This window comes from Bipolaris sorokiniana, assembly GCF_000338995.1.
Source record: "Bipolaris sorokiniana ND90Pr unplaced genomic scaffold COCSAscaffold_4, whole genome shotgun sequence".
Taxonomy (NCBI): Eukaryota; Fungi; Ascomycota; class Dothideomycetes; order Pleosporales; family Pleosporaceae; genus Bipolaris; species Bipolaris sorokiniana.
Genome location: NW_006911898.1, coordinates 892,991 through 914,964, shown reverse-complemented (window position 1 = coordinate 914,964; position 21,974 = coordinate 892,991). Strand labels below are relative to the sequence as shown.

The 21,974-nt window shown below is 51.5% G+C and overlaps 4 protein-coding genes across 4 annotated transcripts; 2 read left to right on the top strand and 2 right to left on the bottom strand.

Moving 5' to 3' along the window:
• Positions 1 to 230: 230 nt before the first annotated feature.
• On the bottom strand, positions 231 to 8,491 carry PKS6 (polyketide synthase PKS6; the record flags this gene model as incomplete). The annotated part of the gene is made up of 12 exons (XM_007699697.1): positions 231 to 1,311; positions 1,383 to 1,866; positions 1,941 to 2,281; positions 2,341 to 2,697; positions 2,768 to 3,634; positions 3,695 to 3,720; positions 3,776 to 3,872; positions 3,926 to 6,087; positions 6,143 to 6,583; positions 6,648 to 7,205; positions 7,267 to 7,390; positions 7,457 to 8,491. 12 exons carry the CDS (start codon positions 8,489 to 8,491, stop codon positions 406 to 408), a joined length of 7,398 nt encoding a protein of 2,465 aa, XP_007697887.1. The 3' UTR covers positions 231 to 405.
• Positions 8,492 to 9,131: 640 nt separating this feature from the next.
• Positions 9,132 to 15,530, top strand: PKS16 (polyketide synthase PKS16; the record flags this gene model as incomplete). The annotated part of the gene is made up of 5 exons (XM_007699696.1): positions 9,132 to 9,427; positions 9,496 to 9,781; positions 9,849 to 11,417; positions 11,474 to 11,677; positions 11,762 to 15,530. 5 exons carry the CDS (start codon positions 9,132 to 9,134, stop codon positions 15,377 to 15,379), a joined length of 5,973 nt encoding a protein of 1,990 aa, XP_007697886.1. The 3' UTR covers positions 15,380 to 15,530.
• Positions 15,531 to 15,910: 380 nt separating this feature from the next.
• On the top strand, positions 15,911 to 17,430 carry COCSADRAFT_179685 (uncharacterized protein). The gene is made up of 4 exons (XM_007699695.1): positions 15,911 to 16,115; positions 16,166 to 16,283; positions 16,339 to 16,720; positions 16,825 to 17,430. The coding sequence occupies exons 1-4, from the start codon at positions 16,013 to 16,015 to the stop codon at positions 17,140 to 17,142; spliced, it is 921 nt and encodes a 306-aa protein (XP_007697885.1). The 5' UTR covers positions 15,911 to 16,012; the 3' UTR covers positions 17,143 to 17,430.
• A 5-nt stretch (positions 17,431 to 17,435) lies between these two features.
• COCSADRAFT_188748 (uncharacterized protein) lies at positions 17,436 to 21,798 on the bottom strand (the record flags this gene model as incomplete). The annotated part of the gene is made up of 5 exons (XM_007699694.1): positions 20,676 to 21,798; positions 19,781 to 20,614; positions 19,206 to 19,228; positions 18,455 to 18,884; positions 17,436 to 18,398 (listed from the first exon to the last, which is right to left on the bottom strand). The coding sequence occupies exons 1-5, from the start codon at positions 21,780 to 21,782 to the stop codon at positions 17,436 to 17,438; spliced, it is 3,357 nt and encodes a 1,118-aa protein (XP_007697884.1). The 5' UTR covers positions 21,783 to 21,798.
• Between the last annotated feature and the right edge of the window lie 176 nt (positions 21,799 to 21,974).

Here is a 21,974-nt window from a genome sequence, read left to right as displayed (position 1 = left end):
TTCAACAGACATCTTACATCTTGGCATTCCCAGATAGGTAAAAGTGCCCGTATGCTTTTGTAAACCAGATGCAAGGGCTTGTACGACTACCATACAGGGCATGGTTTGATTGAACGAAAGCTTTCACCAGAACTTATGTTTGGCTTTCTATCTTGTATGCTAATGTGATACACAAGGCAAGGTATGATTGAACCAAAGGATCAACCAAACATTTCTATTAGGTTTTCTATGTTGTATATGAACTGCCAAGGATATACAACGATTGTATAAAACATCCCCAGTAGTAGAGCAAAAAACGCCAAATATCAATGAACCAATAAAGTAACGATAATCTGGGACTCCATTCATCACAATCTGTGTTCTGTGCCATGTAAACCGCTTTTGTGTCGCGTCCCTACATTCAACTTATGGCGCGACTAACTCTGCACTCTGCCCATGGAACGTTTCTAGCATGCGACACCTAGCTAGCTGACCCAAGGCTACGATGGAGGCGCTTTTGGTCAACTCTAGGATGGTAATGTGCGTGGCGAAGCTTTGGATCCACCAGCTCTGCAACTCAATGGCAACGAGCGAATCGACACCCAGATCCGCTAGACCGAGCCCAAGGTCCAGGCTCGAGTTGTCGCCAAAGATCAACAAGCCCTTAAGACACTCGGCCACTTGCGCCGCCAGGAATTGCGTCGCTCCCATCTCGTCGTTCAGCGAGCTCGGGTCGCGCTTCGCCCCCTCCAGAAACTGTCGCAGCTTGTCACCGCTACCCTCCCCCGTGCTGTCTTGTGTGGTGGCGCGCTTCCCCAGACCTTGGTGGCTGTCCTTCGCCCTCTTCAACCCCAAACCTCGAGCATCCGGAGGGTGCTGACCTATTCCAACAACGAACTGCGCCCGGTTAACATAACCAGAGATCAGGTCCGTCGGGAGTAGAGGTGCTGGCGCAGACGAGGCACGGATTCCCAACTGCAAAGACCTCAGGAAGTCGTTCTCGCACAGGAGCTGGGCTCCTGCGCGTTTGAGGCTCTCCAGGATGGCCGGGCGCTCGCTGACGTAGCCGACGTCCGCCATGACTCCCAGGTCGATAACCGAAGCCGGCAGGCCCAGCTTCTGTCGGAACTGCACGAAGGCATCGAGGAACGTGCTGGCTGCCGCGTAGTTGGCCTGGTTCGGATTGCCCTGGATACCGTAGATGGAACTGGCTAGGACAAAGAATTCCAACGGCTGACCCTCTAGGGCCCGATGCAAGTTCCAAGTCCCCTGCACCTTGGCCTCGGTCGCGGCTCGCCAACTGTCAAACGCCATATCGAGCAATGCTTCGTCCTACGTGCGTTGCTTAGTATCAAGTCCTGATGTCGAGTTCGTTTGTTCAGTATTGCATGGACTAGACTCACCTTAAGGACCAGGGCTAAATGCAGCACTCCGGCAATGGGCTTTGCTGCATTCGCTACCAGTCTGTCCACCGCTGTCGCATCTGTTACGCTCCCTGTCGCAATCTGAGTCTCGCAGCCCAATACATTCAGCTCCTGTACCAAAGACCGACTCTCAGCACCAGCCGAAGCTGAGCGCGACAAGAAGATGATACAGCCGGCCCCCCTTTCAGCGAGCCAAACTGCGGCTGATCTGCCCAGTCCACCCAAGCCTCCAATCAAGACATAGGATCGGTCCTTTCGAAACTGAATCTCGTCGCTGCACGATTCGGCTACTATGAGACTCTGTGGATCATCGGGGAACTCTAGAACTACAGAACCAATCTGGTCGCTGTCGGCGTGCAGTTGTTGAAATGCTTGCTTGATGTTGCTTGGCGTACATCCTTTGATTGGGCTAATTGGCTTTATTGACCCGCCTGTGTATAAGTCCATTGTGGCTTTCAGAAGCCTGTCGTAGGTGATCAGTTATGTGTATTCAAAGGAGAGCACCAAGGCCCTGTATCAGCAAGAAGGGAAGCCTACCTGGGAGCCAGCGATGGCTTTTGGGTAATCAGGGCGGGTATATTGATTCCGTAGAATCCACGGTTTCCTCCAAATATAGTCATGTCTAGTTTGCCGTGCCCAGTGATGTCTCTACCTGAGAGCTCAATCATATTGCCGCCTGCTGCTACACACTTCCAGCTCTCGTGCAACAAATCTCCTGATAGGAGGTTGACGACAACGTCTACACCGCGTGCGTTCGTAGCTTGCATGATACCTGCAACAAAGGAGTTGTCCAAAGATGAGAAGACATGGCTTGTCTGGATATCTTGCTCATTTACGAGAAATTCCTTCTCGGCCTCAGTTTTAGCAGTCACAAATATCTGCCGTGTCAGGATTAGTGAACAAAAAAGTGAATGAAACTTTGGTTGTGGATACTCACCTCTGCTCCTTGCATTCGAGCAATCTGGATGCCAGCAAGGCCCATAGGGCTGGAAGCGGAATGAATAAGAACTGTCTCTCCAGCGGCTAGTGAACTGTTATCCAATAAACCCCTGATCATAGAAGCATACGCAGTTGGCATCGTAACCGCATCATTGAAGGACAAGCTGTCGGGCAACTTGATACAACACGTGGAGTTGACACGTGCATGAGTCGCTAATGAGCCTGATGACCAGCAGAGCACACGATCGCCCACTTGAAGGTCAGTGCCACTCGTACTCGTACGGGAAACAATGCCGGCGCACTCAAATCCCAGATCCTGCTTGCCATGCACAGCGCCAGACGCGAACAGGACATCCTGCAAGAAACATGATTAGTGACGAAGAAACTAGTCTAGTCTTGCGACGCTGTCTCAGTGCTTTGCTTACCTGATGCGTTACCGCGGAAGAGCGGACGTTGATCTCCACCTCTCCTTCTCCCAAGCTGGAGTCCCGCAATCCTTCCTGCCATTGGAGGCTAGCAAGTATTCCAGGCTTTCCCATGTGAAGCTTTCGAAAGACCTGGTCGTCTGGAATGGGAACGACCTGGTCGGCTGTGCGAGTCAAGAACCGTGGCACTTGTACCGTACCGTTGACCAGGGCGAACTCGCAGTCCGCTACGTCCACCTTCGACTGCCTCTGAATTTGGTCAAAAACTTTTACTACCGTACCAAAGAGGGCCGGGCCGGCGTCAATATCGAGCTCAATGGTCGCGAAGTGAGAACCCAGCTCCAGACGAAGCGTGCGGGCGAGCCCCAGCACCATGGCATGATGTGGGTTCTCTGTCGATACCTGTGCCGGGCCTGTGAGCCATAGCATCTGCTGTCCACGGTTGTTTGTAATGAATCGGATGATTTCACGGAGCCCTTTCTCATCCAAGTCCTCGAAGAATGATCGAGGCCCGTCAATGTCGAGAAGCGATACGGTGTCGACAGGGGAGATTGGCTGTTCCCGCAGCGAACACAGGGTTACATCGTAACCTGCTTGGCGGAACTCCAACAAGAATGTGTTGGCAATAGCTGACGGCTGGTTGGAATCTCTCACTAGGAGATTAAGAGCCTTGGATGGTGTCGCAACGTCGTCATCTGCACTGGCGACAATAATGTTATCAAGCTGATATGGGGGCTTCTGATCCATTATAGCTGTCGTACTCTTAAACCCGGCTCTTTGCAATATGACCTTCCATTGTTCGCCCTGTATGTACGGCTCGTTTGGACGGCCATCTGCTTCTCCAAGCCACCAACCAGGAAGTGTGCCCTATAGTGAACATATTAGCAACCAGAGGGGTCATTATGATAAAAGGTGATGTAAGCCTACCATGATGTAGTTCACCCATTTCGCCTCTACATACAACGATTAGTCGTCTCATCTAAGATAAAAATTATGGTCAAGACTTACCGGAGCATAATTCCAACATGAACAGTCGACCACCTGTTCGTAGGAGAGAACGACAGTTTTTCATTGTTTGGACAAGGTCTGGAGTGGCATGAAGAACCTAATTGCTGTTAGTCTCTCTCTTCCCAATTTCAGTAAGCGGGGGTTGCTTACGTTTGCGGCAACGACAAGATCATAGCTGCCAAGTTCTAAGCCTTGTGAGGCAGGATCTTTGCTGATATCCAAAACGGTGTACTCAATGCCAGAGTACTCCCCGAAGCGCTCCTTAGCAGCCTTGAAGAAGCCCGAGGATATGTCAGTGTAGGTATAAGTACTGAACAGGCAGTCGCCAGTAGAGTCCATCAAGGCTGGCAGGATGGTAGAAGTGAAGCCTCCTGTCCCAGCTCCAATCTCCACTACTCGCAAGGTTCCTCTGTTCTTGTGGCCCAGGAGCCGAAAAAAGTCGCGGTATTCCAGCATGTTGAAGAAGTTGTAAATTTCCATGAGCAAGTTGTCTTTCAAGAGTACCGCAAGAGGCTCTACTGCTCCCGTGAAGATGCCTTCCACATCATTGAATATCCTGACAATGGCAAGGGCAATGTCTCGCGCCGGAGTCAAAATAGCCTCCTCCGTCAGAGCTGTAATAGCACCAGCTCGCTTCTCCGGTTTCATTTCCAAGATCTGATTGACATCTTTCACGACACGGCTGCCGTTTCGCTGTAGTTTGTCGATGTATTCCTCATTCCACGCCTTGAATCGTTGGAAATGGTGATGTGAGCTGTCCAGGTGTTTGAGTATCCTAGTGCTTTCCAGCACACAAAGGATGTTGAGTCTCTCGACGAGTTCGAGGCAGCTGCTTAGATCATGATCTTGACGCACTATCTGGTCCAAGCTAGTAAGATCGATGTCCGGCCGCCACTCAAGTAGGTGAAGCTCCTTCAACGGGTCTTCTGCGGTACTGGTATGCATATCAAGTAGCCGGAACTGGATCCCTTTAGCCTTAAGTGCTAGGACTCCACCCCTGACCCCTATATGGCCATGAGCCGAGAGCGTATCGTGGCCACTGAAAAGAGTATACGCATCGCAGTGAAGGTTGTTCAAGTAATCACCAGCGCCAATAGACATCTCTTCGATATAGACAGGTAGAGCCGTCCTATTTAAAAGTCTTTCATGACCCTTGACTGAACCGAGAATGCAGCATTGTAAGAGCTGGTCTATAGTCGTGGGATGAAACAACCCGTAATATTGCTCGGTTGATTGCAGCGTGGCCGATGTACAGCCGCGAGAAAGATCGTAGAAGACATCTTGCAGTCCTTGGAATGAAGGCCCGTACTCTAGACCGACCGACTTGGCGGCCTGGTACCATTTGGCGGTGGCCACTTCTCTCTTGCATTCTGGTGCAGACAAATTCAATCCAGCTGCGGACGAATCTAAGGCATGTGCAATACGGATCTCTCCGCTACAGTGCCGGCTCCATCTAGTTCCATCATACGACATGACACTGAAATCAAACCAAGCTGAATCCTGATTGTCCGTTAGCCTTAGGGGCTGAAGCCGGGTCATGATCTCGGTGGGTTTTCCGTTATTCAGAGGCATGGCTGATCCGATGGATAATGCACGGATGGTGAAAGAACCTGGATATGAAGAAAGCTGTCTCATAGCCTCAGTCGCCATGGTGATGTATCCAGCAGCAGGAAAGACGACGTCACCCGCGACCACATGGTCCGAAAGCCAGGGCACCTCTTTCAGACTCAGCATCTTTCTCCAAGTGGGCTCGAGGTCGTTGCCGCCAATGACGCGTGCACCAAGCAGCTCATGCTCGGGGTGAGCGCGTGTGCGAATTTCTCGAGAGATTCGGCTCTCATGCCAGTAGGATGTGTCGTGAGTCCAGGGATACGGAGGCAGGCTAGACATGGTGGTAGCCCCGGGATTCATGGCCGCGAAGTCGACCTTGACCCCCTGACAAAACAAGCGGCCAACGGCACTCAACAACGATTTAGTGCTATCGCTTGCTCTGGTTAGACAGCTATCATACGTCACGATTTTGTTTCTGTCTTTGCATATTTGGCGGAAGGGTCCGGATAAAGCTGAGTGAGGGCCGAGCTCGAGCGCCATTCCAAAGTCTTGCGTGCTCTCGAGAGCGGACTCTACTGCGGACAGGAACAGAACCGGGTTCTCCATATTTGACTTCCAGTAGTTTGCACCCAGCAGACTTGCATCTCGAGTTTCTTTCCCTGTAACAGAGGAGAAGAAAGGGATTGGAAGAGAGTCATCATGCGGGGATTTGATGGTCGAAATCAATTTCCTATAGACTGGGCCAACTGACATCATATGATCTGTGATATGTTAGGCCACTTTCTTCTTACGACCACACTGCTGAAGGGTACTTGCCTGAGTGATATGCCTTATCGACTTTGAGCTTCCGAGCTAGCACTTCTGCTCGGTACTGGCGCACTCTATCCAGTGTTTTTTCTATTGCGCTGAGATCTCCCGAGATGGTCACGCTCGATCGGCTGTTCTCGCAGGCTATGGTCGCGCCGGAGGTCAATAGACCATTTACCTCATCTCTACCCAGTCCCACAGCCGCCATGGCTCCAGGTTTCGTCTGCTGGGAACTAGTTACACCCCGATAGAAGGCTACCAAAATCGCATCTTCCATTGTGAGCGCGCCAGCAGTATAGGCTGCTGCAATCTCTCCACTAGAATGACCAACAACCCCATCCGCATGGACATTCCAGCTGCGCAATAGGTTGACCAAGGCTATTTGTATGGCTGTGCAGAGGGGTTGTGCATATTCTGCTGCATTTACATCCTCTGCATTAGAAATTTTATCTAGATTGAGGTGATGTGTTAGTGAGGATGCCCGGGCTGTTCCTCTATAGGGTTCAAATCTTACCTTCCATCCTCCATGGAGGTGGAAACTGACACTCTGCGAGACATTTGTCCATCTGCTGGATATCCTTCCTAAACGATGGAAAGTCACCAATCAGTTCGCGACCCATGCCACTCCATTGTGCTCCCTGGCCGGTGAAAATGAAAAGAAGACGGCTGTTCTCAGGTCTTCGAACTGTTGCTGCAGGCTGTAATGGCGACCCATCAGTGACGCAAAAAGACCTGAACTTATGGTGATGCCGCCTTGCGCCAAGAGTGTAAGCAAGATCTGTTAGTTGAAAGGATTCAGACTTAATAAAGGCTTCATATTTGCCTAGCATGGTTTTGAGAGATGTCTCTGTATGAGCTGAAAACACAAGCAGCCGCTGCGACGAGACAGGCCCGGTATTGCCATTGATGTGCGCAACTCCATTGGGCCTGCGCGCGGATGGGTCTGCTTCGATAATTACGTGTGCATTAGCACCACCGAGGCCAAATGAATCAATACTGATCCTGGGATCTCGCCCTTGTGGCCAGGGTACTGCCTTCGTCGGTACTACTAGATTGGCTTCGGTGAAGGGAACTGCATGTCTGTTTAGTCATTGAATCTATCAAGGAGTTACTGGGTTGCTGAAGGTGCATACTCTTAGGATTAGGGGTCTGGAACTTGATGTTTGGTGGGATGGTATGTCGTTCAAGGGAGAGAACTGATTTGATCAAGCTACTCAGGCCAGCAGCCCCCTCTCCATGACCGATGTTTGGTTTTACCTAGAAAGACTTGATTAATATGGGGATGACCAAGACTTCTTTTCTGACGAGATTGCTATTACTTACACTACCGATGTATGTCTGCTGCTGGTGGCCAAACGTCTGGACGACAGCCGCTACCTCGAGCGGATCTCCCGTTGCTGTACCTGTGCCATGGCATTCGACCATGGGAGTTGCCTCTGGGTTGCTGATGCCAGCCTTTTCATATGCTCGTCGGATCAAGCTTGCCTGAGCGTCTGTACTGGGATTGGTCAGGCCCACGGTCTTGCCGTCGGCGTTGACCGCGGTGCTGCGAATGATGGCGCGGACGGGATTGCCATCGCGCAGGGCATCGTCCAGCCTCTTGACATAGATGGCGTTGACGGCATCTGCTCTCGCGTAGCCATTCGCATTCGCGTCGAAAGCGCGGGATGATCCGTCGGGAGACAATGCGCCAAGGTTGTCGAGGGCGAGGAAGTACTCGGGCGAGAGTAGCAGGTTGGAAGCTCCGACCAGTGCTCCGGAACAGTCCCCTTGATTTAGCGCCTCACATGCCAGATGCAGCGCAATCAAGCTCGACGAGCAACCAGCCTTGACTGTCATACTGGGCCCGTGAAGATCAAACTCGTACGACACGCGGTTGGCAAAGACGAAGTCGTCCATGCCCGTAATGTCGTAGACGTTTCCTTCTTGCATGTCGCGGGCTTGCATCTGCAGCCAGTCCTGGCCAAAGCTGCCCGCATATACTGCAATGTCGCTGCCACGCCAGTTGACCTCGCCAGCATTTTCAAGCGCCTCGTGCATGACCTCGAGCAGTAGTCTCTGCTGGGGGTCGACGCGCGCAACTTCGGCTTGGGACATGCTGAAGAAAGCTGCGTCGAAGCGGTCGACGGGCTCGTCGAGAAAGTACCCATGCCTCATGGACAGATTACTGGCCCCCTGGGCCTTTCCGTGGAAGCCGTCAATGTTGAAACGCTCGGGGGGTATCGATCGCCGTGCGTCTTTCTGGTTAACCAGAAGGTCCCAATAGGATTTCGTATCATGGCAACCTCCTGGGAGCCTCAGGCCGATGCCAACAATGGCGATAGGACTGGGACTAGAGCCACTTCTTTTGATGGCCATGTTGAAATAGCAGAAAAAAAGTCAACTTCACAGACGGAAGTTCAGCAGCAGCACAACTTCAGGTCAATGTGAAATGAAGTATGCTATCTATTGATCCTTCATTTAGCCTACCAAGTAGTCTGGATGTACAACCTCCGATCATATACGTTCACCCACCACTATTCACAGTTAGTTACTAAACAAACCCTGGCAGTGCGACCCGGATGCTGAGTAAGATACGCCTAAAGTACTGAAATCTAGAGTTTGCTCCACTTCTCAGTTGGACTGTTATTCTTGGCGCTCACCTCTCATGCTGAGTCCAACCGGCATCTCGAGTCGCCTTGCCTAACCTGTCGTCTTATCTACAAGATACGACTGGCCACCCCTGCAAAAGAAGGATTGAAACTGGCATCTTTCCTTTGTCGGATTGATGCCAGTTTCATGCGGGTAAATGGACTAGCTGGTGACAAGTGAGTACGTACCTATTTGAAGGTGGCTTAGATCGGTCTCCGACGGTAGGACACAGTACATATCTGTGATAGTGAGTTGCCTACATCCTGTGTGGCAAACTTGTCCTTAAGCATCTACTTCTACCTTTCTGCTACATTTTGGTCTTCCATGATATGAGAACTGTTTCAACACAAGTAGTGGTTACCCAATTATGGATATCGCTGCTCAACATGTCTTTCTCTTTGGGGACCAGGCGGATGCCCCGTTGCCCATGATTCGCCGAGTAGCCGAAAAGGCTCGCCATTCTAAGAATCTCCAATCATTCCTTCAAAGCGCTATCGACAATGTGCAACTGGAGGTTTCGAGACTTACTCCTGCGGAGCGAGATACTATCGGACCATTCCACTCATTGCAGGGCCTCACAAATGCCTTGAAGGAAAAATCCGACCGTCATGGAATCGCACAAATGGTCTCAGTGTTTATCGCACGTATAGGAGAGTTGATTCTGTAGGTTCAAAGCTCTTCCTCGCATACCTCATAAATGCGTTCGAAAAGTTGTCTAACGTGATCCCCAGACATGCAGAAAACGACCCAGCCCTCCTGGACAGCTCGACGCCACTGCTCTCTCTTGGCATTTGCGGCGGTCTTCTTCCTGCTGCAGCTGTTGCCGTGGCCACCAACATCCACGAATTGATAGAGGTGGCTAGCTATCTCGCTCGAGTCAACTGCCGAGTCGCAGTTGCGATATCTAGGCGCTCACTGGGGATTGAGAGTGGGACCGGGAGTTGGGCGTTTTCGGTTCTAGGAAAAGATATTGTTGCACAGCTCCCGGATATCCTGAATCAGTTCCACAGAGAACAGGTAAGATCCCGAACATGTACACGAAAATCCTTGCTATGTGAACACTATGTTGACTTTTATATTGTAGTCGATCCCACGCCATAGACGAGCTTGGATTGCCGTCAGCACACCCACCTGGGCCACAGTCTTTGGACCCCCTTCAGTCCTTCGCAGATTAAGAGAAACTTCCGCCCCGTTGCGAAAGAGTGATACGTCTGAATTACCGGCGTTCGGGGCGGTACATGCGGCTCATTTGGCGGCTCCCGAGTTCGATGATCTTGTGGACGAGAGCCCTTTACTCACCCGACCTCTCAAAACTGGCTATAGGCTTCTTTCTGGAAGTAGATATGCACCTTATGATGCGTCTACCTTGAAAGACCTGCTTCCCCAAATCATGCTCGACATCTTCCAGAATGAAACAGATCCGTCTCGTGTCTTCGAGGTGGCAGGTTCATATTTACGAAAGGGCGCATCTCCTTCGCTCTACATGCTGGGTGCTACTAGCTATCTGGTTCTCCTACGCCGGTCTTTACACACTCAGGGGTTCAAGGTGGATCTCAAGACCAATCCGCCTAGTCTGCAGACCGCAGAGCTTCGTGGCGGTTCTGGATCGGTGGCTGTTGTTGGCATGTCCGGTCAGTTTCCGGGGGCTGCAAGTGTGGACGAGATGTGGGACGTGCTCATGCGGCGAGAAGAGCTTCATCGGAAGATTCCTACAGAGCGATTCAACGCCGATGATTATCTGGATGAAACAGGTCGTGGCCTCAACGCGATAACCACGGCTTATGGTTGCTTTCTGGGGAGCCCAGGCCTCTTTGATCATAAGATGTTCAACGTCTCGCCGCGAGAAGCAATGCAGATGGACCCCGGACAAAGGCTTCTGATGCACGGCGTATACACTGCTCTCGAGGATGCAGGTCTTGTCACCGGTGGCACTGCATCTGCAGACAACCGACGCATTAGCACATACATAGGCGATGGTAGTGACGACTGGCGAGAACTTCAGCAGCAGCACGGTGTGGACAAGTACATTCTCCAAGGGACACAGCGGTCCTTCACGCCCGGGCGTCTCAATCATCATTTCAAGTGGGAAGGTGCCACCTTCTTGGTCGATTCGGCATGCGGCTCAACCGCGTCTGCGGTAGGGCTGGCATATAGAGCCTTGATCAACCGGGATTGTGACACTGCCGTCGCAGGTGGGGCCAACATCATCGCCACGCCTTTCTGGCAGTCTGCCCTCAGCAAGGGTGGCTTCCTCTCCACGACCGGAGGCTGCAAGACATTCCGATCCGACGCCGATGGTTACTGTCGGGGAGAAGGAGTCGGAGTGGTTGTGCTCAAGCGGCTGGAAGATGCTCTCGCGGAAAACGACAACATCATCTCGGTCATTCGTGGCTACGCTAGAAACCACTCGGCAGATACCGTCTCCATCACTCGACCCCACGTTCCGGCGCAGGAGCGCGCTTACCAAGCCGTTCTCCACAGTTCTGGCTTGGAGCCAGATGATATTAGTTACGTGGAAATGCACGGGACAGGAACCACTGCGGGAGACTCTGCCGAGCTAGAGTCTATCGTCAATGTTCTTGCTCAAAAGAGCACAAGGGCAACGCCATTGGTAGTGGGGGCCATCAAAGCGAATCTGGGACATTCTGAGGCAGTGAGTTTTGTGGCAATTTGCGACTAGGTGGCTTCTCGCAGCTGACGTTTGGATAGGCATCAGGCATTTCCTCCTTGATTAAAGCATCCTTCATGTTTCGCAAGGGAGTTGTTCCTCCTCAAGTAGGAATTCCCGAGAAAATGGGGGTTTTTGACTGCCTCGACCGTGGCTCCGTCCTCATCCCTGGCGAGCCAGTTTCTTTCACACGACAAAGTGTTGGCAAGACGCGGACCATGATAGTGAACAACTTTGATGCTGCTGTAAGTATTGACCTGGATTTATATCAAAAACCACTCCTCTCAACTAGACCGGAAGTATTGCGCTGACATTACTGGATTGAAAAGGGGGGCAATAGTTGTTTTGTATTGGAAGAACCTCCTACATCTTTACCGAAAGGCTCTGATCCTCGTCGCTATCATGTCGTTACTGTTTCGGCACACTGCCAAGCCTCACTAGATGGGAATAAACGGCGATTACTCCAGTTTCTCACCGAAAACAATCAGACCAATCTCGCAGACCTGTCATATACAACGACGGCTCGCCGCATGCATCATAGCTTACGCTCTGCATATACTGGCGATAGTATTCAAGAGATCATCAATGGCCTGAACCGTGATCTTGGTACAAATAATCGTGGTGATGATAAGACTGGGGAGCCTCGTCTCGCGTTCGCATTCACCGGCAACGGGGCACACTACGCTGGCATGGGAGCGGATCTGTTCAAGCTTTGGCAACCATTCCGGAAAACCATCACTAGTCTTGAAAAGAGTTGCATGTCACATGGATTTCCTCGGTTCGCACATGTAATCTCGGATCCGGCTACGGCAATGGAGAATATCAGCACAGCGCAGGTGCATCTGTCCATGATTGCCCTGGAAATCGCACTTGTAGACGTGTGGAAGCTCCTGGGCATTTCTCCGGACCTCGTCATGGGCCACAGTATTGGCGAATATGCCGCGCTGTATGCAGCGGGGGTGCTTTCATCAACAGATGCCATGTACCTGGTGGGAACACGAGCAATGCTCTTACAGGACAACCTGGAAGAGGGTGCCCACGGAATGTTGAGCATCTCAGGAACACAGCAAAACATTGCAAACATTGTCTCAGACGAGAGCGTCATGGTCGACTGCGAGATAGCTTGCCACAACAGCCCAGGCATGGTAGTACTGGGCGGCCCACGACAACGGCTTGCAGAAATCGAGGAGCAACTGCTCAGTGCAAGCAAGTGTAAATGCAAATTGCTAAATGTTCCGTACGCCATGCACTCCAGTCAACTGGATAGCATACTACCAGGAATCCGTGAAGCCGCCCGGGGCGTGTGCTTTGGCACTCCGAAAATCAAGGTTATCTCAACTTTGACGGGCACAGAGCAGCAACACTTTGATGGCAACTATCTCGCGAGACAAACAAGGGAGGCTGTAAAGTTCACTCAAGCCATATCGCACTGCGTCTCGCAGGGTCTTGTCGATTCGACTACGCTGTGGCTAGAAATCGGACCCGCTCCAGTATGCCTGGGACTTGTACGTTCAAACACCAGTGTGGCCTCGCATCGTGCCATGACTAGTATGACGAAAGAAGAAGGGGGGTGGAAGTCTGTTTCGTCAGCTTTGGCATGTCTCTACGTGGCTGGTAAGACAGTCGGCTGGCGGGAGTACCACAGCGACTTTATCGACAGCTTGTCACTCATCTCCTTGCCGTCATACTCTTTCGACACACGGAACTTTTGGATGCCCTTTACGGCTGGCAGCAAGCACGAAGATGTACAGCTTATTTCCTCGTGCTTGCATCATCTTGTGAAGCAGGAAGATGACGGCAAAGAACAATCGGCCACCTTTACGGCCATGGTATCTCAGCCGTCCTTACTAAGAATGATCCAAGGCCACAAGCTGTCGGGCATTACCGTATGCCCGGCTGGGGTATTCGCTGAGATGGCCCTTACAGCTGCCCGTTATGTGCATACTGGCGGGTCGATGAAGACGCAATTTCCATTGTTTTCGGTACTCGATCTCCAGATTGATCATCCCATCAAACCCCAACCTGACTCTCAGCCAGTCATTCAGGTAAACGTCAGTAAGCCAAGACAGTCGGGAGACTTTGCCGTTTCCATTATGGATCAAGCCAAGCCCTCTTTGATCACATCAAAGTGTTGCGTTCGCGAGAGAGATGAGCAGGACTTCGACATGACACGACAGCAACGACTTGGCGTGATGTTGCCCAAGATTTCCAAACTGATGCAAGATGCTGCGGTAGGGCTTGCGAACCGATTTCAAGGAAAGCTCTTCTACAGGCTGTTCGCGAACCTGATGGATTATGCTGGGCAGTATGAAGGTGTACAGGAAGCCATTGTAAACAATGATTTCACCGAAGCTCTGGCAACGATTCGGCTTCCAAAGGGGCAGGACGCCAGTGAGTCGTGTACACTATCGCCGTATTGGATCGACGCTCTCACCCATCTGGCGGGTTTCCTGTTGAACGGCAACCCAATGAGCAGCGGAGATGATGTCTACATCGGAACTCATATGGAGCGTATGGAGATTGTGGCTAAGGACTTTTCTCCAGACGTCGTTTACCAGAGCTATGCCTATATCGAGCACACGGAAGGGTCCGATGACTACCGTGGGCATGTCTATATCCTCAACGGTGATGGCATCGTGGGCTTCCTGGAAGGTGCGCGCTTCCGTAAGATGCCACGGACAATGCTGCACCGGATTCTGGGCAAGGTTGAACCTGCGGCCACTACTACGAGTAGCCGGTCCATTACGGCGGAGCCACCCGTGAATGGCACCAGCGGCAATAACGGTACCAACGGTATCAACGGCCACCACAAGACGATTGAGTCAGTGCTGGTCGAGCGTCTCATGGAGGAAACGGGCATGGATGAGAGCGAACTTCAGCCGTCGACCTTCTTTGCCGAGATTGGCGTCGACTCGCTCATGTGCCTCTCCATCCTGGCCGACATCAAGGCCGAGACCGGTGTTGAGCTGAACGCCTCATTCCTGCTGGAGTATCCCACGCTCGGGGACGCACAGCGCCAACTGCGGACGATGGAGGGCAAGCGTAAGCGTGAAAGGGCAGACTCGGCCACCGCCAATGGTACAGGCGCGGTAGTGTTGAATGGACAAAACGGCCTGTCCACCACCAAGCGCGAATGCAACGTCGTCCTCATGCAAGCACAAGGGCACACATCTTCCAGCCCGCCTCTGTTCCTCATGGCCGATGGCGCAGGCTCTGCGGCGGCCTACATGCACCTACCGAAGTTGCTAGACGTAGTAGACGGCGTCTACGCTGTCGAATCGCCCTGGGTGCGCGACCCAGCCGAGTTCACCTGCAGCTTCGAAGAGGCCGCAGCGCTGTACCTGGCAGCAGTGCGGTCTAAACAGCCGCGTGGGCCGTACCTGTTAGGCGGTTGGTCGGGTGGCGGCGTGTTTGCATATGAGGTGGCGCGGAGGTTGCTCAATGCAGGTGAGCGGGTGTTGGGGCTCGTTGTCATCGACATCCCCGCGCCCAGCCTGCAACTCCCATCCTCCGGAGTGGTGGCAGAGCCGACCATGGAAATTATTGATATGATCGGTATGCTCAGCGGCATCGAGCGCAACTTCGCCAACAAGGCCGAGAGCCCTGAGGCTGCACGCCTCAAGCACCATATGCTGGGGACCGTCACGTGCTTCAGCCGCCTGGTACCCATTCCCATGCAGCCCCATGTACGGCCCGAGCACACCTTTGTCATTTGGGCCACCAAGGACGTCCTTCCCAAAGCCGCCTTCGATGAGCTGCCTCCGGGCCTGGACGCTTGGTTCTACCCTAAGCCCCGTGACATGGGTCCCAACGGCTGGGATGCGCTCATTGGTGACGCGGTAGAATACTGTCAAGTGCAAGGCGATCATTTCTCCATCATGACGGCCCCCGAGGTCTTGGAGCTTGGTCAGGTTATACAGGCTTCTCTTGAAAAGTGCAAAGTGTAGTGTTGCCTACGACGGCCCAATTCCTACCGCGATTTCTTTACTTAGAATGTAGTAGGTACTATTGAGCAGTTATAAATCGTATATGAGAATGAATAGGAGGCATAGCCACTCCATCAGTTAGAAGTCATATAGTTATTTTATCAATTTAGAGTCGTTAGTACTATCCTGTATCCCATGAATTAATTTGTCTTGTTCACTTGCGCTTCGTATTCCAAGAAATCAAAGACTTCATCCTAGCTATGTTCGAGCTTCTTTCTATATTTGAACCTACACCCACAGGGTGCGGGGCATTTGGTAAAACATGATTCCTCCTATCGAGAACAGCCTGTACGTGAACGCGGGGCAGTAAGAACAAACAGGAGTATCATACACGGCAGTCCGAAACGAGTTTGTAAGCACGCAACTAGCTTCAGGTTCCCAATTCAGCACAGTGGACAAAACTCTATGTCCAGATCCCAAACTCAGCAGGAATGGACTAAATTCCCATTATATCGGTCGTGACTGACTCTTCCTGCCCCTATGATAAGAGGCATAAAAGGCCTGTCAGAAGTGCTATACTCAACATCTCTTGTATACTTGCTTTACAAATCATTACAGTCTCTTTCGTACCCTATTTGGTTTTGCTTGGCGAAAATGGCTCCAAAGGTAGACACGAATAATCATGACCTCGTTCGGGGAGTCTGGAGACTGTTCCGCCTCCATACGATCGAGGGATTATCGACGGTAAGCATTGGATGTACGTCTTGTCCACTTCAGATATGTTGCGACTATGTTAACATTTCATAGGGCTCGCGCTCTTCTTCTACGCCATGCAGCAGGACCTGCCGTTTGCTTTGGTCCGACGAGCATTCCTCGGCATCTTTGCTACCTATCAAATCACTCACTGTGTATTTTGTCTGTGGAAGTAAGTTTTATTCACAACAACAGAGCAGTAGTCAAGGATTAACCAATATGACTAGTGATATTTGTGACCGCGACTTTGACGCAAAGGTGGCGCGCACAAGGGACCGCCCTCTCCCCTCGGGCCAGGTTACACTCACCGAGGCAGTTATCGTCTTCATCATCGGTCTTGCCGCCGCCGTTGCCCTAACTTATAAGATACTCGGCTCAGACGTTACGGCAATCATGGTCCCTATATGGGGGCTTTCCACCATCTATCCTCTGTGCAAGCGCGTCATCTGGGCCCCGCAGGTGGTCCTGGGTCTGACCATGGCCATGTGCGTGCTGCCTCCATGGATGGCCGTGAGACCGCATAGCGGCGATGCGGGTCTGCTGCCGGCTAGTCTCTTTGGCGCCATCTTCTGTTGGCTCGTATACATTGACTTGATTTATGCATCCCAGGTAAGTAACCCTTGCTTGAGAAGGTATACATACATATTATCTTCACTCCACCCCTCAATCACTCTCACTTGCAGATTCGGATCTAACGTTGGTCTTTTCAACAGGATCGCCCTGATGACAAAAAGGCCGGCGTCAAGTCACTGGCCATTTTCCTGGGCGACTATTTGAAGGCTGGCCTGACAGTCTTGGGCGTTGCGCAAATCGTCTGTTTCGTAGTGGCGGCGGCTGAAGCACAGGCAGGAGTCTTTGTCTGGATATTCGGCATTGCTGTCTGGTCGGCCTCGGTTCCTTGGAGCATCATCTCACTAGACTTGCGTGACCGCAAGTCGGGTGGGCGCATTTTTCTCATGAATGCCATTTTAGGTATTTACATGGCGGCAGTATCAGGCATAAACGTTGCATCACCCGCTATCTGGTCGTGAAACAAGGCAGCATGAAGCGTAGGTAGAAACTATGTTTTTAGGCGTGGTGGTGCAAAAAGGGGATGATCAGACTGATTTTATGACGAAGGGTCAGGTATGATGGGACATGAACACAGCGTATGGGACCTTTGGAACTCTTTTCATTTCTGAGATTGAAACTTCGCCCACCTCCAGGGTGTGTTTTGAGTAACTCTATCGAGAATTTGACAAGCTTCTTTCTTGAGTTCAGGTTCCACAAGATACTGAATAGCAATGAAAAGACAGCTGATGGTCACATAGCCAAAGTCTCTGTTTTATGCAGAATTCGTCATTAGCGTGTCTCGATCCACGAAAAGCAAAAGAAGAGTGAAAAAAAAAAGTTCATATGCTTTTTCATCGAGGAATAGGGTCCCATACTTATCTTCACCCTGCGAAGCAATTCCGCATATATCCATAGCGTGCCTTATCTGTCTGCACTGGGCTTCTTGCGCCTCGGCTGAGCGCTCGGCTACTCCGATCCTGACAAGCAGCAAACACGAGACGTGATAAAGCAGGCGCGCGACTGTCGCTGAGGACCCGACGAACAGGACCTGAGGGAAATGCGTTGTAGTTTCTGATTTCGAATCCTCATCTGGGGGTGGGATATAGCACAGGGGCATCATCGATCTCGGCACGTTACTGGCCCATTCGTCGCACCAACCCTTGTACTGCTCACGGTCCTGGCGGAGACGGTCCATGGAATCGCCATATATGCCCTGAGCCACCTCTGTGTGAAGCGCAGCAACCTTGGCACATACCGACACCATCCGGTAAGCCCATAGATCTTCTTCGCAGTAAAGTATGCCATTGTTAGTACCTGTACTCTGGACCGCGTTCAGTGCCATGTCCATTCTTTCGGCATCGCACGTCAGCCTTGAGTTGCGAACGAGACTATCTAACACAGAGTTCAGCTTGTATGCCCAGAAGCAGGCACCAAACAGACTTGAATTTCCGCCGCTGAGGCCGGCTTCTCCAATCAAAGCTCGCGTGCGATCCGAGTCGCCTTTGTTTTTGTTGGCTCCATCACTCATAGTTTCATATGCATGCAGCAAGGCTGAGATGGTCACACACAGGAGATAATCAGCGTTGGGCTTGGCTATCTCGAGCTCAAGACCCTGGCATGCCTTTTCATAGTAAAGCGATTCCTCTGTAGGCATCAAATATCTCTCCCCGCAAGCCATTACCATGCTGTAAAGTGCGGGCTGGCTTAGGGCGTAAAAGGGCGTTATATTTGTGAACTATATTCATTTGGTCAGTTATTGCAAAGGGCGATTGATCTGATTTTTCAACTCACGGGTTTGCTCGCGACCAGGCAGTCCATCCAAGGCGCCACCTTGCTGAGGAATATCTCCATCAGCAGACCCTCATCATGGTTGGTGATGACGCGCAATGAGGGCAAGGAGCTGCACTGTGCTGGAACGAGCGCGGCCTGCTCTGCACAAGACGTCATCTCCATGGGCGGAATCGCGCCATATTTGGGTAAGCCCGTTTGGGGTAGTCCTGTCTGCAGTGTAGGCTCCGTGTGCGAGGTGTCAATATTTTTGTCCTTCTGTGGACCAACAGCGTACCCCGAGGCGATGGCTCGCGATTCGTCGTGGAACTTGAGCTGAGTGCCTGGGGGTAGATCTATGAGGCCAGTGTGCGGCGTAGATGTCTGGATGTCGATGAAATTCAGACGGATCCCTCTCTCACAGACGCGGTTGGATTTGCAGCAGTTTCTACACCTAAAAGTGTAGTCAGCAAGCTGAACGGTCCTGGTGCTGCTGTAACGTGTCACGATGCAAACCATACTTTGGCAATGTTTCGTCGCATTTGATATGCCGGTCCCGACACGTCAGGCACCCGGTCCGAGCTCGGAACTGCTCTTTGCCCATTACTTGGAGCTACTGGGAAGATACTGAGCTCACATAGGTCAGGGTCGGACAATGTTCACGGAGTTACACATGGAATAATAGTTCCGTAGAAGTAGCCCGATACGACTCACACAAATACTGTCCATTTGCAAGGCAAGACGAGACGAACTCCTTACCCTCGCATGCGCTTACCTTCCCTTGCCCCGTGTAACCCACTAACGCCGTACAGGCTACCCCGCCTTCTTGCTGGGGCATACGACCCACAGAGGCCACATCTGGCGTAATATTGAGCATCTGTCCTCGTCCGGTTTTGCTTTATCCAGATCAGGCCCCCCAAGACCTTTCTTGACTCATGTCCTCTCTTGACCCATGTGTCACCTACTGCAGCTGTACGGGATTCCCGGTCAATGCGTACAACCGTACAGGCTCAATCACATACAAACATACACACACATAAATTTGATAATTACAAAAAAAATCAAATGATAAACGAATTGATAATTGACGGCTAAGGCTCCAATCATATTATTACAGCAGACTATCATATGCCGTATTTTTGATCATACCACGTATAGCCCAGCTATTATAGTCTCATAGCTATCTACATTGTCTTGAACGTATATAAATATCTATCTATCAGTCGCGCAAAAATGGGCGTTCTTTCTAATCTTGGAACCCGTTCATCAGAAATCCCCCAATCACACAATAAGAACATTCCGCGACTTGTGAATCCGTAAATGCGAGTAATCGAAATTTTCATCTCTTACCTCTCCCGACGCTCTTGATTTCCAGCATTCTTCTAGTACATCGAGGAGACCGCAGAGAGTAACTGAATTTCTCAACTGGCAGGAGAGCAGCTGGCGGAAGAAGCCGTGCCGCTCCTCTTCGACGACGCACCCCACGACGAAGAGCGGCCAGCCTAGCACTTCGAGAAGCCGAGCGTTGTCTTTGATATCGGCCAAGGCGTCGAGAGCGCGCCCAGCTTTCTGTTTTACCTCTGGCAGTCGCGGATACGCGCCCGAGACGATGACCTCCAGGAGAACAGACACGGCGCAGGCAAAGGTATGGTTAACAACGCATATATCGTATTGGCCCTGTGCACCAGACTGCAGGGGTCTGTCTTTGTCCTGCTGTTGCTGCTGCTCAACATTTTCTTTGCTTTTTCTCAAGAGTATCATATTGCTGGTCATCTTCTTCTCAAGATCTACCTGGATCGTGTTTGCTTTGGAGGTCAACTCCCACAAGCTGAGCAGGCCTTCTGCCCTTGTTTTCTTCTTCCAGTCCCGCAGTAAGTAAACGTCGAGAAGTACTTCGAAGATCCAGTTGCTGCAGCCGCAAACGGCTTCGAGAGAGAATTGCTGACGGGTGGATGTGAACCACTCTTTGTAGTTGTGGGAAAGTCCTGGAGCACTATCTTGGTTGATTGCCGATAATATGTCGACGCGTATTATTGAAATTATGAAGAAATCTCTCGAAGACTCCTCGAGAGATTTGGGAGACGCCGAGTTTGTGTCATGCTGTGCCTGGGCGATCCAAGGGGCAATCAGCGACGTGCCCGTTCTTAGGTGGGAGGTCCAGTCGACTTTGCCGCCTTGAAGAAGCTGTCGACGGTGCGTTAGCTACTGTGGTATAACAACGATGAGTAGTTCTCAAGGTACCTACACTGGAGGATATGAGTAAAACAGTGCAAGCCAGCATCGATATGTCGTCGGCAGCTTTGGGCGTTCTCAGATTGCGATGAAACTCTTCCGTTGCCACATTGTATCTTCCGGCGTGGTCTTCGTACCGCAGTTTTGAGCAAGACTCCTCTACCGCTTTTTGACGGCTCTTGTGCGAGCTGCTCAATGCGAGAGATGCCAAATACAAGGGTCGTGACTTGGACATAAGCCATAGGAAGTACCCTTGGCTAAAACCGCTCAGAAGCGTCGAACAGAACGGGAACTGCCAGTTGAAAACCTTTTCTATACAATAGGCTAGTAATATTGCGTCCTCCATATCGCCGATGGGAAGTATGAATGCAGAAGTCCCGTACGACGGGTAGGCTGTGCTGATTTGACTCTCGGGCGGCGAAAGGTAGGCTTCACAAAGGTCATCCGCAACGCCCAGCCCAGCCGTACCTTGGGCCATGTGCAAGCTGCCTGTCAGGATGGACTCGAGTTCTGGTAGGTCGAAGTTCTGCTCAGAAAGAAAGTCCATGCCTTCGAGACTTGTCTGGAAATTGGCATTCCTCGAGGGAGCAAGAGTAACAGGATATCCGGATAAGAACGTCATATCATCGAATATTCTTTGTGAGCCCGAATCATCTGATGAAGCAAGAGCATCTGAGACTATTGTGTTTTGATCTTCTTCTTCGAGAGCTTCTGCAAGCCGACTCCTTGCAAACTCGTCCTGGGACGTGTCGCCAAATGTCTGTGTGGGAGAGCTGGGCTCATGGTCCATGAGCATACCGCTTGAAGCATCAGGGGCGTCGATTCGGATGGTGGAACGTTCCGTGTGGGAATTTGGGGGCTGCTTAGCTACCCAATCGTTTTGGGTTCGCACCTGTTTGTGCCGTCGGCTCTTGGTCAGCTGTGCTAGCTTCTCCTTCATCTTCGCTGCTTGTGCCTTTTGTCGAGCGCCGCGGTCCATCCAGGCCGGCCTTGTACCAAAACCGTGGCAATCAAGTCCCAGGCACATGCATTCCGTACATATAGGTCGCCTTTCGTCACACTTCTTCTTCCGGAGCCTGCAAGACCAGCACCCATCTTGGCTGCGAGTCTCGGTAGCCATTGGATATTTACTGTTGATAGCGAACAGGAGGAATAGTCAAAATGGTCGTCAACAGTGAGGGTTCGTCCTTCGTAAGGCCTTCGGGTTCCGGGTAGTATACCTTAACGCCCAGCTCATGCTAACATCCAGAGAGCAGTCCGTGGTAGGTTAGTATCACCCTCAGCCCACTCGTAGCATACACCAATCGGGCAT